This window comes from Acomys russatus, chromosome 24 (assembly GCF_903995435.1).
Source record: "Acomys russatus chromosome 24, mAcoRus1.1, whole genome shotgun sequence".
NCBI classification, from domain to species: domain Eukaryota; kingdom Metazoa; phylum Chordata; class Mammalia; order Rodentia; family Muridae; genus Acomys; species Acomys russatus.
The window spans coordinates 48,614,703-48,630,414 of NC_067160.1; the positions used below are offsets into that span (position 1 = coordinate 48,614,703).

The following is a 15,712-nucleotide window of genomic DNA, read 5'->3' on the forward strand; positions in this document are numbered from 1 at the left end:
ACTAGGACAGTGAGTGAATATTATATTTGATGAACTTGATTTCAAAATTATTTGTTTTGTAGGGTCAAATCTGCTAAGGCAAGATTGAAGCTAGTTATGAGCTGGGCACGTGGTGACCCGAGAAGGGCAATTGGTCTTTTTCTAGGACATCAGACTCCCTTCTTTAAACAACTGCACAGGGCCAGGAAGGGCCATAGGTGCTAGTTAAGGAGAAACACCATGTTCATGTGAGTAGGAAGAGCTGCACTGCTGTGGAGGGAGGCTGCTACCTGAACAGGCTCTGCCACCAAATGGTAGTTGGTAGGTTACAGGTGAAAGTTACAGAATCTAATCTCAGCACAAACCCTCCAGGCAGTGGAACACAGCAAGTGGTTTTTGTCAAGGGATGGGCTTGTCTGAAGCAGGACTACCATTTGTAGAAAAACGGGAGAAAGCATTCAGGTTTGGCATCTGTGTTGTGCATACCCTCTGCTTACTTTCAACTCTTTCTGGGTTTTGTTTTTTTTTCTCCTTTCTTCAAGACAGGGTTTCTCTATGTAGCCTTGGCTGTCCTGGCCTCACTCTGTAGACTAGGCTGGCCTTGAACTCACAGCAATCCACCTGCCTCTGCCTCCTGAGTGCTGGGATCACAGGCATGCACCACTATGCCTGGCTCTACTCTCAGCTCTTTAGCGTGCTCTAGTATAGCAGAAAGATGGTTTTGCCTGATTGTGGTGACCCTGCTGAGCTTGCCCAGAGCACTCTTCTAACCCTCTCATTCAAGAACTAGAAGCCTGTGCTTTTCAGTGAGGTGTCAGTCCAGTGAAATTGGTATTTTCTTTCTTTCTTTCTTTCTTTCTTTCTTTCTTTTTTCCTTTTTTTTTCTTTATTTTTTATTTTTTTGAGACAGAGATACTGATCTTTTCTTAAAGAATTATTTGAAACATTTGAGGTCTGAGCTAACATGTTAATTTATGTGTAAATATTTGTAAAATGTGACTGTATTCGAGTGAAGATGTGCTTAGCTGGAAGTCCTGGGTCCCAGCTACAGGCACCACAAAAAACTATATGATCATTTCTGTCTAAGTAAATTGATGTGTCCTGCACTTACTCTTCAGAGATGTGAAAAAGAAGCTGAGGCTCGCACTTTGCTCTGCGGACTCTGTGGCCTTCCCAGTGATAACTCACTCAACAAGGAATGGGTTGCCAGACCATACGGACCCGGAAGGTAAGTCCTCCATCATTTCTTACTCTCTCATGTGTACAGCTTGAATAACAGAAGCCACCACCAGTCACCAGTCAGATGTACAGACATTCCTTGTGGTCAATCCAAATGGTCCATTTATTCTAAGTCCTTTATGGCCTACTTTGATCTCTCTCTTTTTTTAAATTTGTATATGTATTTGTGTGTCTGCCATGTGTGTTTGGATGCTCCCAGAGGCCAGAAGGTGGTGGCAGAGCCTCTTTAGGTGGAGTTGAAACAGTTGTGAGCTGCTTGGGATGAGTGCTGGGATGGGTAGCACATGCTCTTAGCCCTTGATCCGTCTCCCCAGCTCCGGTACTTTGACTTCTAATAATTTATTTTCTAAACAAGAGTGGCAGTGCTGCTTGGTTCTAAAGGTTTGTGGTACAGAAGAATTGGCGTCCCCGAGTGCTGAGAGGTTGTGTACACCCTAACAGAATTCTTGGTTTTGTTTGCTTTTAGACAATGAAATTGTATGCTTCTTAAAAGTTCAAATAGCTGAAGCAATTAACTTACAAGATAAGAACTTAATGGCTCAACTTCAAGAAACCATGCGTTGTGTATGCCGCTTTGACAATAGGACTTGCAGGAAGTTGCTGGCATCCATAGCTGAAGACTACAGGTACTGTTCCCAGCCTGGCCAGGTCACAGCGCTGGCTGAATTAGCAACGCTTTGTTTTGTTTGTTTTGAGGGAGGCTTTTTCTTGTTTGGTTGGTTTAGTTGGTCTTTACTGAAGAAATGAAGCTACTGTTACTATAAAGTACACGACTGTGTTTACTTTGAGACAGGGTTTCTCTGCTTTTCTGGCCCTCTGTAGTCTTTCCTTTTCTTTTGTTTTTCCATACAGGGTTTCTCTGTGTAGCCTTGGCTGTCCTGGAACTCACTCTGTAGACCAGGCTGGCCTCAAACTCACAGAGAATTCACCTGCTCTGCCTCCTGAGTGCTGGGATCAAAGGAGTGTACTATCACCTCCTACCTTGGATAGAGACTTTAAGCACACAGTTTAGAAATGTTGTTAACCAATAGTTCTTGCTAATAAAGAAATGAATTTACTTCAGCTTTTCAGAAAAGGAGGCAAAGAAGAAATTTGGAATGCCTCAGTGAATAAAGTACAAACATGAGGACCTGAGTTTGCTTCTCTAGCACCCAGGCAAAAGCCAGGCGTGGTGGTGTGTGTCTGCAGTTCCATCTTGGGAGAAGCAGATACATAGGGATCTTGGGTGCTTGATGACCAGCCAAACTGCAGAGTCCAGCTTCAGTGAGAAATCCTGTTTCAAAAGAAAAAGGTAGCCGGAGTTGCAGCACGTCTCTGGATAGAGGCACACTCTGTGGACACCTGACAACCTAAGGCAGAACCCTTGAATTCACAGAGAGGTGGGAGGAGAGAACTGACTTCACAAAAGTTGTCCGTGGCCTCTACATGCATGCCTTGGCCAACTGTACCTACACTTACACATTTACAATAATAAATAGTATTTTAAAAGCAGTTAAGTAGGTTTTCTTTCACTGTGAGGCCAAGATAACTAGGCTATGATTTGGTTTTATTTTGGCGGGGGGCATGTGTTAAGAAAGACTATAGAGGAGCCAGGCTCTCTGTGGTGCACGCCTGTAATCCTAGCACTCTAGGAGGCAGCGGCAGATGGATCTCTATGAGTTCGAGGCCAGCCTGGCCTACAAAGTGAGTCCATGACAGCCAAGGCTACACAGAGAAACCCTGTATGGAAAAACAAAAGAAAAGGAAAGACTACAGAGGGCCAGAAAAGCAGAGATGATCTTAGGAGTTGCTACTGTGTTTTGCCGCCAAGCCCTTGCCAGTGTGGGGGAACTGTGAGTGCTGCACTTAGGCTGGATGGAGGTCCCGGCCCTCAGGGATCTTGTCATACTAGCACTGTAAGCAAGTACATGCTGGTGGTTATTTAATGATCTAGTGCATACAATTTGTATTTTGTTGCAGCAGCCAATTTTCTGTTAAGTGTGGGGTCCTACAAGCATGGAGACCATGCTTCTGTATTAAATGAAATGAGCCTGCAAAGAGCCTTAGAGACATGTAGTAAGTTAGGTGCTGATGATAATACGCCACAGAAACATGCACAAGGGCTTTCTCTCTTGAGCTGGCAGCATAGATAGCTCCCAAGATGCTTGTCAACAGCCTCTCGTGCCAACTTGTAAAAACCAAAGTCTGTGAAGTGATTGTTTTAAAACATTAAGACTCTTAGTTGCTGAAGAAATAATGTGCTGTTATACATCTGATTTTAATAGCATTTTTTTCTTTCAGAAAAAGAGCCCCATACATTGCTTATCTTACTCGATGCCGACAAGGACTGCAGACCACCCAGGCTCACTTGGAAAGGCTCTTGCAAAGAGTTTTGCGGGACAAAGAGGTGGCCAATCGGTACTTTACCACTGTCTGTGTGCGGTTACTGCTTGAGAGCAAAGAGAAGAAGATCAGGGAGTTCATTCAAGGTAACTGATGCCTTCAGACAGACAGCTCCTCAGCCACATGAGACGGGAGAACTGTTTTGTTTTGCACTTTTATGGACAGGCTTGCATGCCTTACAGCAGTTCTTTAAATTCCCTCCTCCTGGCAATTATGAACACTGTCTGCTCGTCCTGAGGACCAGGGTTCAATTTCTAGACCCTACATGGCAACAGCTCATAATCATCTGTAACTCCAGTTCCAGGCGATTTGCTCTCTTCTAGCCTGTGCAAACACAGGTGCACAGAGGCAAAACACCCATACACAGGAAGAATAATCACAGCAACCATAATAAAGTAGGAGATTTTAGTACTTGTGTGTAAAGTTACAAGGAATTATAAGCCTCTTAACATAGGTGCTGGAAACCAAACATTCTTTTTCTTCTTTTTCTTTTTCTTTTTTTGAGACAAGGTTTCTCTGTGTAGCCCTGCCTGTCCTGGACTTGCTTTGTAGACCAGGCTGGCCTTGGACTCACAGAGATCTGCCTGCCTCTGCCTCCCAAGTCCTAGGATTAAAGGCATGTGCCACTACCGTCTGGCTCTCTCTAGCTTCTTTTAAGCTTTATTTTTATTATTTTTATTTAGTGTTGTAGGGTTAGTGCATGGTACATATGTAATAAGACAACTTGAAGGAGTTGGTTCTCCACTTCTACTTTGTGAATTCATGGGATCCAGAGGAACCTAACTGATAAAAAATATATATGGAATTTATTAGGATGGCTTACAGGCTGTGGTCCAGTTAGTCCCTCAGTGGCTGCCCATGAGTGGAAGGTTCAGTCCATGAGGCTGGTTGTCTTAGCTGGTCTTCAGTAAACACCAGAATCCTGAAGAAGTGAACTCTAAGGCCAGTGAAGGAAAGGATTTGCTAGCGAGGATGAGCAAGCAGGCCAGGAGTGAAAACTTGCTTATTCTGTGTCCTTCATATAGGCTGCCAGCAGAAGATGGGGCCCACATTAAAGGTGGATCTTGCCTCCTCAAAGATACAGCTTACAGATGGATCTTCCCACTTCAAAAGATCCAGATGAAAAATGGGTCTCTCCACTGCACATGATTTATATTGTAATAATAATGATGACAATAATAAATCTCTCACAGGTGTGCCCAGTCACGTGGGTTTTAGTTAATTCTAGTTGTGGTCAAGCCAAGAACAGCCACCACAGGATCTGGGTTTGGTCTTCACGTTTGGTGGCAATCATCCTTTCCCACTGCTCCATCTCCCAGGCCTAAGTTTTTGTGCTTCTGGAGTAACTTTGGGATTGCTTCTCTGAAAAGGCAGGGAGGAGTTTGGATGGATATAGTCCAGATTCTTGGCTGAAACCCTAAGTGGGCTAGAGAAATGGCTCAGCACTTTGCAAGAATATCTAATGGTCCTGCAAAGGACCGAGTTTGAGTCCCAGTACCTATGTGACAGCTCACCGTTATCCGTAAGGCCAGTGCCAGGAGATACAACATCCTCAGTGGACACCAGGTATGCATGTGGTGTACAGACATACATGCAGGCAAAACACTCATGGACATAGGGGGGAAAGTAAATAATAAAAAAAATTATCAGAAAAAGAAAGAAGCCCAAATGACTCTGCGCACAATGATGAATGAACTTTGTATCACAGATGGGCTACCCAAAACACAGCCATCAGCATCAGCCTACACCACACGGGTTAGTGTGCACTTTTGGGGTTGCCACTTGAAGGGACCTCATCAAGAGGCAGGAAGATCACAAGTCCAAGGCTTTCCTGGGCTGTTGAGTGAGTTTGGGACCAGGGAGATTTAGGAATTCAAGGCTATCCTGAGCAACTTAATGAGACCCTTTGTCTCAAGGTTAAAAGCAAAAGCAAACTAGGCTGTCCCAGCACTCAGGATATTTCTTTAAGTTCAAGGCCAGTCTGGTCCTCAGAGAGAGAGTTCCAGCACAGCCAGGGCTGCCCTGTCTAGGGAAAAAAAAGCCAAAGATGACTAAGGACAAAAGTTCAGTGGTAGCTCTATCCTGGTGTGCATGAGGCCCTAGGTTCAATCCTAAGTGCTTTAAAAAGAAAAATTAAAAGTATTAAGCATTGATAGTCACATCTCTTAAGTTGAATTATTTGTCTGCTCTTCAAGAGGACCTGGGTTCAGTTGTCAGGAACCACACAGCAGCTCACAGCCGTCTATAACTCTAGTTCTGGGGGATCTGACACCCTCTTCTGGCCTCTTCAGGCATAAAGCACACATGCAAGCAAAACACCCATATGCAGCTACAAGAAAATTGGAGATGTTAAATTTTGAATCTATTTTTTCATTATTATGTTTGATTCAAAGTATCACATAGCTCAGCCTAGCTTCAAACTCACTGTGTACTCTTGGCTAGCCATGAACTATACTGATCCTCTTCCCTCTTACTCCCAAGCGTTGAAAAGGCATGTGTTGCCATGCCCAGCATCAGGATGTGTGTGTGGGTTTTTTGTTTGTTTGGTTTTTTTTTTTTCCCCCTTTGAGACAGTCTCAATGTATCCTAGATCCTAGGCTGGCCTCCAACTTGTGACCCTCCTACCCCAGCCTTCCAAATTATGAGAATATAGGACTTTGTCACTATGCCTAAGTTATATTCACACAGTTTTTTAAAACTGTGTATATTTTATAACAATCCCTTGTGTTTAAGTGTTTACATATGTCTTACTTTTCCTTGCTTTTGATATTTTGGCTTTAAGATTATGGTGTCAAGGGCCAGGCGTGGTGGCGCATGCCTTTAATCCCAGCACTCGGGAGGCAGAGGCAGGTGGATCGCTGTGAGTTCGAGGCCAGCCTAGTCTACAAAGTGAGTCCAGGATGGCCAAGGCTACACAGAGAAACCCTGTCTCGAAAAACCAAAAAAAAAAAAAAAAAAAAAGATTATGGTGTCAGTATCATTTGTTAGTTAGAATGATTTCAGTAGGCTGCTCTCTCCCCCTTTCCATGAGTCATGCTCTCGGGCTGCCCTACACAGTGGAGACTTGTGCCGCCGAGTACTGAACCTGAACACCGCATGGGAACCTGAGCTGTAGGGGAGCTGACTGATGAGCAGGCACAGGGTGGATGTCCTGACCAAAGAAATAGTGCACATGCAGGCTGAACAGAATCGGAGTTCTAAATCTTTTCACGCTGTTCAGAACTGTGCAGTTTAAAGCTTAGGAACAGAGAGAGAGGACATTTATCACCAAGCCTGATGACCTCAGTTTGAGTCCTGGGATGCATATGGTGGAGAAAACCAATGCATACAAGTGGCCTCTGACCCCCACATGCGTGCTATGGTAGGTGCACACCCCCCCAAGTAAATAAATGTAAAAGAAAAGAGAGAGATAAAAATTTACAAATGTTTATTTCTAGAATTTTCCATTTAATACTTTTAGATAAAAATAATGGAATCAGAAAACAAAACTTAAGATACGAGAGTCTATTGTAATTCCCTTTTAGTGTTACATCTATGGCATATTTTAAAGATTACTGTTTTTCTTGGAGACTTTCAGAAACTTACTGCTGCTGATGATAAAACTGCTCAAGTAGAGGATTTCCTACAGTTCCTGTATGGTGCGATGGCTCAGGACGTCATATGGCAGAATGCCAGTGAGGAGCAGCTGCAGGATGCCCAGTTGGCCATTGAGCGGAGTGTGATGAATCGGATCTTCAAGCTTGCTTTCTACCCTAACCAGGACGGGGATATCCTTCGTGACCAGTGAGTTCTGTGCTGAATGTCTGGGCTGCACGCAAAGGGTGTCTTAGACTGTTGCTTTGGTTTGTTGTACAGTAGTAAGGGCATTGCTACCATTTACACTTGTCAGAGCTGTATAATCAAAGCGCTGCTGTATGCAGTCTGAGGGGTTGTGCACAGGAGGAGGGGAGTAATGTGAATCCTTTCTGAAAGGATCTGCTGTGTGCCTGCCTCACATGTTCTTCTGTGTCTTCTCTGTGGGATGAATTCTTGACAATTATTTGATCTGGACCCAGGCATCACTGTCTTAGGAACCCATTTCCTTTCTAGCTCAGGCTTACACTTTTAATAGTTTGCTGGGGTGTTTGTTTGTTTGTTTTGATTTTTTTTTTTTGAGACAAGAGTCTCTCTGTGTAGCCTTGGCTGTCTTGGACTCACTTTGTAGAACATGTTGGCCTCGAACTCACAGCGATCCGCCTGCCTCTGCCTCCCGAGTGCTGGGATTAAAGGTGTGCGCCACCAGCAGGCTCATTTAATAGTTTTGTAGTTGTCATTTGCCATTTGAGACAGAGTTTCTCTGTGTAGCCTTGGCTGTCCTAGACTTGCTTTGTAGACCAGGCTGACCTTGAACTCACAGAGATCCTCCTGCCTCTGCCTCCCAAGTTCTGGGATTAAAGACCTATACTGCTGTTGCAAATAATTTATCAGTATGGCCTAGGGCACAAATAACCGACACAGTGAAGTTATAGTGTATTTTAAAGCTGCAACCACTATGCTGGGCAGAATCTAAACTACTCTAATCCTGTGGCCTCAAAACCTACATATATACCAATAATTTGCCAATCTGATGACTCCTGGGGAGGCTTCTTTCCCAATTGTCCAGCTACCAGCTCTTCCAACCTCTTCTTGGAAGCTCCGCCTTCCACTTCCTGTCCTTCTGCCCAGCTGATTGGCCAAACAGTACTTTATTGACAACTGCTACATCCACTCAAGGCATTCCTCCACAATTCCCCCTTTTAGAATAATAAACTCCCCTTTACTCTGTATCAACCTAAAAACATCTTAACTCCTAAACAACTAAGTTTAATTTTAAACTAAACTATCTGTCTTCAACCCCATCAGAGACTTGAGAAGGAATAAAATTAATTACCTGAGTAAACAGGAAGTGTAGGTTAGCAGGTTTCAAAATGAAGGAAAAAAAAATGACAGAGACAGTTTGCTGCCTGAACAGTTACTCAAAACTCTCTAACACATTGGAGCATCATCTTCAGCTTTCTGGCCCAGTACATCTGACAGACATGTTTGTGAAGCAGGACCTACTGAGGACTTGCTTACCCTGTTTTGGCTGTCAACTCCACCTGCATCCAAACTTCCCCATTTCAGGCAGAATTCTGTCTGTGGCAGATAATGAGGACATTTTTGCCCAGTGGCTGGTTTGCCACATCTGAAGCCATCTCCATAAGGAGGTTCCTCGATGCTCATCTCCTTCTTTTAGGCAGGCTGGGTCAAAACAATAAGTACATCATTAAATGCCATATTCTGTAGGTCTCTGAGGTTTTTGAGGACCTTATTTAACTATTTTGTCTTATCTATGAATCATATCTATCTGTTAAACCTAGGATGTATATTCTTGTGATAAAAATATAGTAGTATTTGACATGGCCATGAGTTGATCAACTAAAAATTGACTTGTATTGCTAATTATCCTAAACAGCCTACAATAGAATTTCCAAAATATTGGAAATAAATCCTGTATCATAATTGAGTTGTATGGGTACAATATCTCATATTAGGGTAGAAATATATATGTAATATGTATGAAGAATAATCTTAAATTTGAGTTTTATACTAATATATCAAAATTAAACTTATTTAACATCAATATACAAAATTCTATACCAATGAATTAAAAATAACAATTAATAATTGTGAATAACAATTAAGGCCTTAAGTTGAGGAGTAGATCAATAATCTACTTTTTGTTTTACCATCCCTTCATATTTCTACATGCCACTGCACTGGGTGACCTGGTTTTCTTCTTCCTCCTCCTCCTCCTCCTCTTCTTTTTCTTCTAGATTTATTTTTATCTTATTTGTAATCGTGTTTGGCCTGCATGTGTACCATGCACATGCCTGGTGCCCTCAGAGGTCAGAAGAAGGCATCACATCCTCTGTAACTGGAGTTACAGGTGGTTGTGAGTTGCTGTGTATGTGGTAAGAGCCAAACCAAGGTCCTGTCAAGAGTAGCCAGTACTTGGAACCCTGAGCCACTTCCAGTCCCCGAGTCATGGTTTGTTAGCCCTGACATTTGGAGCCTGGCGGTTATTTGATACATGAGCCTGTCCTGCATGTGGTAGGTGTTCAGCAGCACTTATGGCTCATAACACCCAACCAGTTATGGCAACTGAAAACATCTTGCCAGACAGTCCCTCATTCACACCTCTCCCCAGTCTTAGGCCTGGAGCATTAGGCCTTGTACATGCTTGGCAAGCACTCTTCTCTGTGGGGAGGCTTGGGGGTGCACATGTGGAAGCCACAGGTCAGCATCACATGTGTTCTTCAATTGCTCTTCACCTGTTTTTAAAGACAAGTAGTCTGCTGAACCTGGGGCTCTGTAAATCAGCTAACCTGTCTGTCCAGCAAGCGCTAGGGATCCAACTGTCTCCACCATTGCAGTGAAGGAACGATAGGCATTCATGGAGGCTAGGGTCCAAACCTAGCTCTTCATTTTCACTTTGCAAATACTTTCCCAGTTGTACCATCTTTGTAACCTTCCCCCATTCTTGGTCATTGTTTTTCAAGATTACAAACTCTTCCCTACTGGGTTGTACCCATCATGAGAGCAGGAAATAATGCTTGTAAACCAGGTGTGATGTCTTATGCCAGTAAATCCAGCACTTGGGCAGTTTAGGCAAGAGGCTCATCTCAAATTAAGGCCAGCACAGGCTACAATGTGATACCCTGTTCCCTGTGAAACAAAACAAATAAAAACCACACTTCTATTCACCACTGGGCCACAGCATCAAGAACAAGGCTTGTCTTCTGAAATATGCTCATTACATGTTATTGAGAATTAATAGCTATGCATTTGGATATCTGCAAACATCCACATATGCTATGTGATCTATACTTCAGTAAAGCTGTTTTTAAAAGTTATCTTGCAGGCTAGAGATCTGGCTCTGTGGCAGGCTAAAAAAGGCCCTGGGTTTGATCCCAGTATTATAATAAATGAAAAAGCATTCTGAGCCAGGCAAGCCTCCTCTAATCAGCCTTTGAGAAGGCTGAGGAGACAGAAGTCCAAGTCCACAGTGAAACCTTCCTCAAAAAACAAAACAGAAACCTAAGCCTGTTGGGGAGCAGGTGAGATAAAAACCTGGAGTATAGAGAGTTTAGCTTTCTTCTGTCTTTTCTTGGGTGCTACTCCATGATCCTGTTTCTGCCCCCAAACAAACCGACAATTACCGGGCAATGGTGGCGCACGCCTTTAATCCCAGCACTTGGGAGGCAGAGGCAGGTGGGTCTCTGTGAGTTTGAGGCCAGCCTGGTCTGCAGAACTAGTTCCAGAACAGTCAGGATTACACAGAGAAACCTTGTCTTTGAAAAACCAAACCAAACCAAACCAACCCACATACTGACATTGTCACCATGTTTCTAGCAATGACAATGACTTTGGTGCCTAGGGACCCTCAGGAGTCCATGTGATAGGATCTCAAGGAAGGCTATTAGTGGTTTTGCTTTTTACAGATTTTGCGTGTGTGCATTGGTGCACACACAGTGGGTAGGGCCCAAGTTACAGGGATTTTGAGGAGTTGCACACGCGTGTAAGAGAATGTGCCTTCTTGTGAAACGAAGTGGGCACTGGGACTGCTCCAGCCTCCCTTACAAGCAAGCACTCTTAGGCTCAGGCTGCCTGCTCACCGTCAGCTCCTGTTTGCAACTCAGGAAAGGGCGTGGCGTTGGGATGTTGAAGTTGTGTGTACTCCAGAGAGCTTATTCCTACCCGCTGTCCGTCCATCTCTGCAGGCTTTACAGAAAGGATCAGAAGCAGGAGGCTGGTTTTGCTGCTGAGGCAGAGCCTTAACTTTTACAATCCTAACTCGATCATCAAAGTGAAGGGCTGGGCAGGGAGTCAAGTCTCATCTCCATCTGAAAGCTATGGTCTTTGCTTTTCGGCCTACGATCCCTCCTGCTTGTCACTTCTTTTTCTTTTCTCACTACCCTTTCCTTCACTGAACAGCATGTCCAAACTCAGGGTCCCTTTCCTTTGCCTGAGATTGTGGCATCCTCTAAAGTCCTTCATCCTCCTGGATCACTCAGCATTTCTTTCTTTTGTAAAAAAGATTTATTTTTGCTGGGTGTGGTGGCACATGCCTCTAATCCCAGCACTTGGGAGGCAGAAGCAGGCTCGTGAGTTCGAGGCCAGCCTGGTCTACAGAGTGAGTCTAGGACAGCCAAGGCTACACAGAGAAACCCTGTCTTGAAAAAAGAAAAAGATTTCTGTTTCTGTGTATCTCTGTGTAATTGTATGCATGTGTATATAGCAGGTGGTACCCTGCAGGGTGAGCTGTCCAACCTAGGTCCCGAGATCAGAACTCGGGTTCTCTGGAAGAACAACAGCAGTGCTTCGTGGCTGAGTCATCGCTCCAGCCCTGCATTGCTAAGTGAAAAAAATTTTTTACTTTTATTTTTCAAGACAGGATTTCCTAGACTCACTTTATAGACCAGGCTGGCCTTGAACTCAAAGAAATCCTCCTGCCTCTGCCTCCTGAGTGCTGGGATTACAGACATTCACCACTGTACCTGGCTTCTAAGTGAATCTTGAAGAGAAGGGCTTGCTATGTAGTCCAAGCTGGGGCTGGCCTTGACTTCCTAATTCCTCTCTTGACCTCTGCCTGGAATTGCTCGCTTCCACTGCCATGCTTGGACTTCGGTATGATTGTTCTGTTGTTCTTGTTTTTTGAGGCAGTGTTTTCTACATAACTTAAGTTAGCCTCTAACTTACCTTGTAGCGTATGCTGAGCTAGGACACGCCTTCTTAAATGAAGTAAACCTACGACTAAGAGTGTCACCCATAATGTCTAAGTGTCACCCATATGTCTAGATGTCTAAAATGTTTTGTTCTGATAAAATACAATTGTGACTATTTGTATACTTTACTTTCAGAAATGTGCATTTACATATGAATTTTGGGTGGTTTTCAGGGTTCTGCATGAACATATCCAGAGATTATCTAAAGTAGTGACTGCAAACCACAGAGCTCTGCAGATACCAGAGGTAATGCGGGCTTGTGTGCAGTGTGGGTGGTGGTGTACTTGGAGAGTCAGCACTTTGGCAAGGTGCCCGGGTGCCCCAAGATAGAAAGCACTATTTCCTCAGGGGTTCCTCCATTTAATTGTCACTGTCAAGAGGGTAGTCTGGGATTTAATTTAACTTCCTTTGTGTGGAAAAGGACCTCAGTGGAGAAGTGGAGAGAGCCTGCAGGAGAGTTCCCCTCCAAGTAGCTCTGTGCCCGAGCACAGCTTCTGTCTCAGCTCTGCCCTCCTGCGCAGTGTACTGCCCTGCACATCTTCAGATGGGCTTTGCACAGGTGTCCAGTTGTAACATGGGCTGCCATGAGCTACAGAGCAAGAACTGTTCCAGAAGCAATGATGGGTCTGCGTGGCCTCAGGACCACTACACAGACAACGGTTCCACTAGAGCCTTCTTCTGATGTATATCTGTAAGAAAGCTGCCGTGTCAGCTGTTTAGGGTTTCTGGCTGTTGCTAAAAATTTCTTATAGTAAAACATTGAGTACTATAAAGTTTTATATTTTCTTTGGCATGGGTGTTTTTGCTTTAGTTGTTTCACATTTGTTTGTTTGTTTGTTTTTGAGGCAGGTTCTTTTTTTCCTGAGACAGGGTCTCACTCTAGCCCTTGATGTCCTAAAACTCCTGGCCTGGAACTCACAGAGATCCACCTGCCTCTACCTCAAGAGTAGAGACAGATTCTTCTGTAATCTAAGCTGACTTCAAGTTTGCTGTGTTGCTGAGGCTGGCCTAACCCTCCTGGTCCTCCTGCCTTGATTGCCCCAAGTGCTGGGATCACAAGCATGTGATGCCATCCTGGGCTTTGATTTAATTTTTTCTAGAAGCACTGCTGCACAGACCCATTTACATTGCCTTCTTTTACTGCTGGCTTGTCTGTGCTCTTGAAATCATCTCATCCCAGCTTTGTAAGAAACACAGGGAGATTGGGAGCTCCAGGTTCTGTGGTATGGTATCTCTCTGCCTGATAGTATAGTCTAGGCTACTGGTTTTTAAATGCAAAAGGATTATCTTGGGTGGCAGGAAGGAAAGTGTCTCTTGTCAGCTGGGGCAAGCACCATGTCTGCTCTGCAGATTGCTGTTAGATTCATGATCTGTGTGTTGTCTGCCATCTTGCTTAGGTCTATCTTCGTGAGGCCCCGTGGCCATCTGCACAGTCAGAAATTAGGACAATAAGTGCTTACAAAACCCCCCGGGACAAAGTGCAGTGCATTCTGAGAATGTGCTCCACCATCATGAACCTCCTGAGCCTGGCCAATGAGGACTCGGTCCCCGGGGCAGATGACTTCGTTCCTGTGTTGGTGTTTGTGTTGATAAAGGTGAGTCTCTTTTTATTGTCTGAGCAAGGTGGCACAGGCTCCACAAGGTAATCGGTTCAGATCCCAGGCTCCTTTCTAAGACTGGAAGGTGCTTACTTCTGAAACAGTGTAGGGATCATTGTCCAGAGTCCTGGCATGGCAACTCTTTTACAGGCATGGGAAGAGCAGGTGCTGAGGTGGCTCTGGCAGAGCGAAGCACCGAGTGATGGGCTTTCTTGTTTCCCACTGTGTAGGCGAACCCACCCTGCCTGCTGTCCACCGTGCAGTACATCAGCAGCTTCTACGCCAGCTGTCTGTCTGGAGAAGAGTCCTACTGGTGGATGCAGTTCACAGCAGCAGTGGAGTTTATCAAAACCATCGATGACAGAAAGTGACCAGGACCAGGCCTGCTGAGGCAGAGACTATAGCCAGGAAACAGATCTCTAAGAATGTGTAGCGGCTTCCTTGAAAGTTGGATGTTGCTTTGTCTAATGCTGTACAGCTTCCAGTTGTTTCCACATGGCTCTTCCTAGCAGATTAACAAGCTAACGTGCAGGCTCTCGTTCCTTTCCGCCTTTCTGAGTTGCATATTTTATTTCTTGTCCCCGAGTAGAGAGTAGAACTACAAAAGGGACCATGTTTTTCAGGTGTTTTAAATTTTTAAAAAAACAACAGAATCTTTTAGGAAACGTCCAGATCTCAGTTCATGGATTCCCCACTCGTCCCTTTCACTGTTAGAAAGAACAGTGTGCCTCTTCCCAGTCTCTGTGAGCGTTAGACCGTGAGGCCAGCTGCACTGAGGGCCTCCTCATAGATACACTCTCCTAATGAAATGCTAAGAAGGAAATGTAAATACAATATATATTTATATTTGATGTAATATGGGCATCTTCAGTCTCTAATAAACAAGGACAGTTGCTGAGAGCAGGCTGCGACATTCCCTCTTGTGAAATCGTTTCCTTGACAAAATTTAAGCTGAGCTTAAAAGCAAAAGCAGAAATATTTATTAGTGTGTAATACAGTTTATTACTCTCCATGTATGGAGTTTGATGGGGGAAGTCATGTAGGCATGTGCCATCATGGACACGTGTTAGCCTGCACATTGGGACGGACTCTACCATGCGTTACATAGGACAAGCAGTACATGGCAAGTGTGTCGTGTCCCTCCACCTGCACACTGAGTAGAAGCCACAGACAGGGCTCCTTACAGACCCTTAATTGTCATCTGTTTTTGATGATTATTCACATTGAATGCACAGACCAGGAATTCAGTGAATGTCATTTTTTAAAACTAATTTGTATCGTCTGCTCTACTGAACCAGGTTTTACTAGTGTTAACTATTTTGATCAGCCACACTATTCTTATGGGAAAAAGAAATCTATTTTGGCAGGTTTCTGTGCCTTTATTGCCCTCTTCTGAAAAAAAAAAAAAAAAAAGTGTCTCTGTACTTTGGTCTGCATTGTACATCAGTAGCTAATCAGGAATGGGCTTTGGTGCCTGAGGAACTGCCCAGGGAGGCACACCAAAGCTTCAAGCACAAGTCTTGTACGTAGGCCATCACCGGCTGCTTTCACCTTGTATGTTTCCTAAACATGTTTAGCTTTTATGACAAATGCTGCAGTCCCATACTTCCGAGTCCCTTGTGGTGGCAGCAATACAGGCATCTTCTAAGGGACCCTTGGTGAGCAGAGGGAGCAGACCGATAGAGGAAGTCCGCTCTCCTCTCTGAGAACTCGGCCACACCGTGCCAG

General features: G+C 44.3%; 1 protein-coding gene across 1 annotated transcript in view; it reads left to right on the forward strand.

The window, feature by feature from the left end:
* Gapvd1 (GTPase activating protein and VPS9 domains 1) overlaps positions 1 to 14,882 on the forward strand; it is a 74,184-nt gene extending 59,302 nt beyond the window's left edge. Inside the window, exons 20-26 of the mRNA XM_051166794.1 lie at positions 1,098 to 1,207; positions 1,685 to 1,844; positions 3,499 to 3,686; positions 7,170 to 7,383; positions 12,560 to 12,632; positions 13,784 to 13,981; positions 14,215 to 14,882. Coding sequence (XP_051022751.1) covers positions 1,098 to 1,207; positions 1,685 to 1,844; positions 3,499 to 3,686; positions 7,170 to 7,383; positions 12,560 to 12,632; positions 13,784 to 13,981; positions 14,215 to 14,355 — 1,084 coding nt within the window. The 3' untranslated portion in view covers positions 14,356 to 14,882. The remainder of the gene's footprint in view (positions 1 to 1,097; positions 1,208 to 1,684; positions 1,845 to 3,498; positions 3,687 to 7,169; positions 7,384 to 12,559; positions 12,633 to 13,783; positions 13,982 to 14,214) is intronic.
* Positions 14,883 to 15,712: the final 830 nt, after the last annotated feature.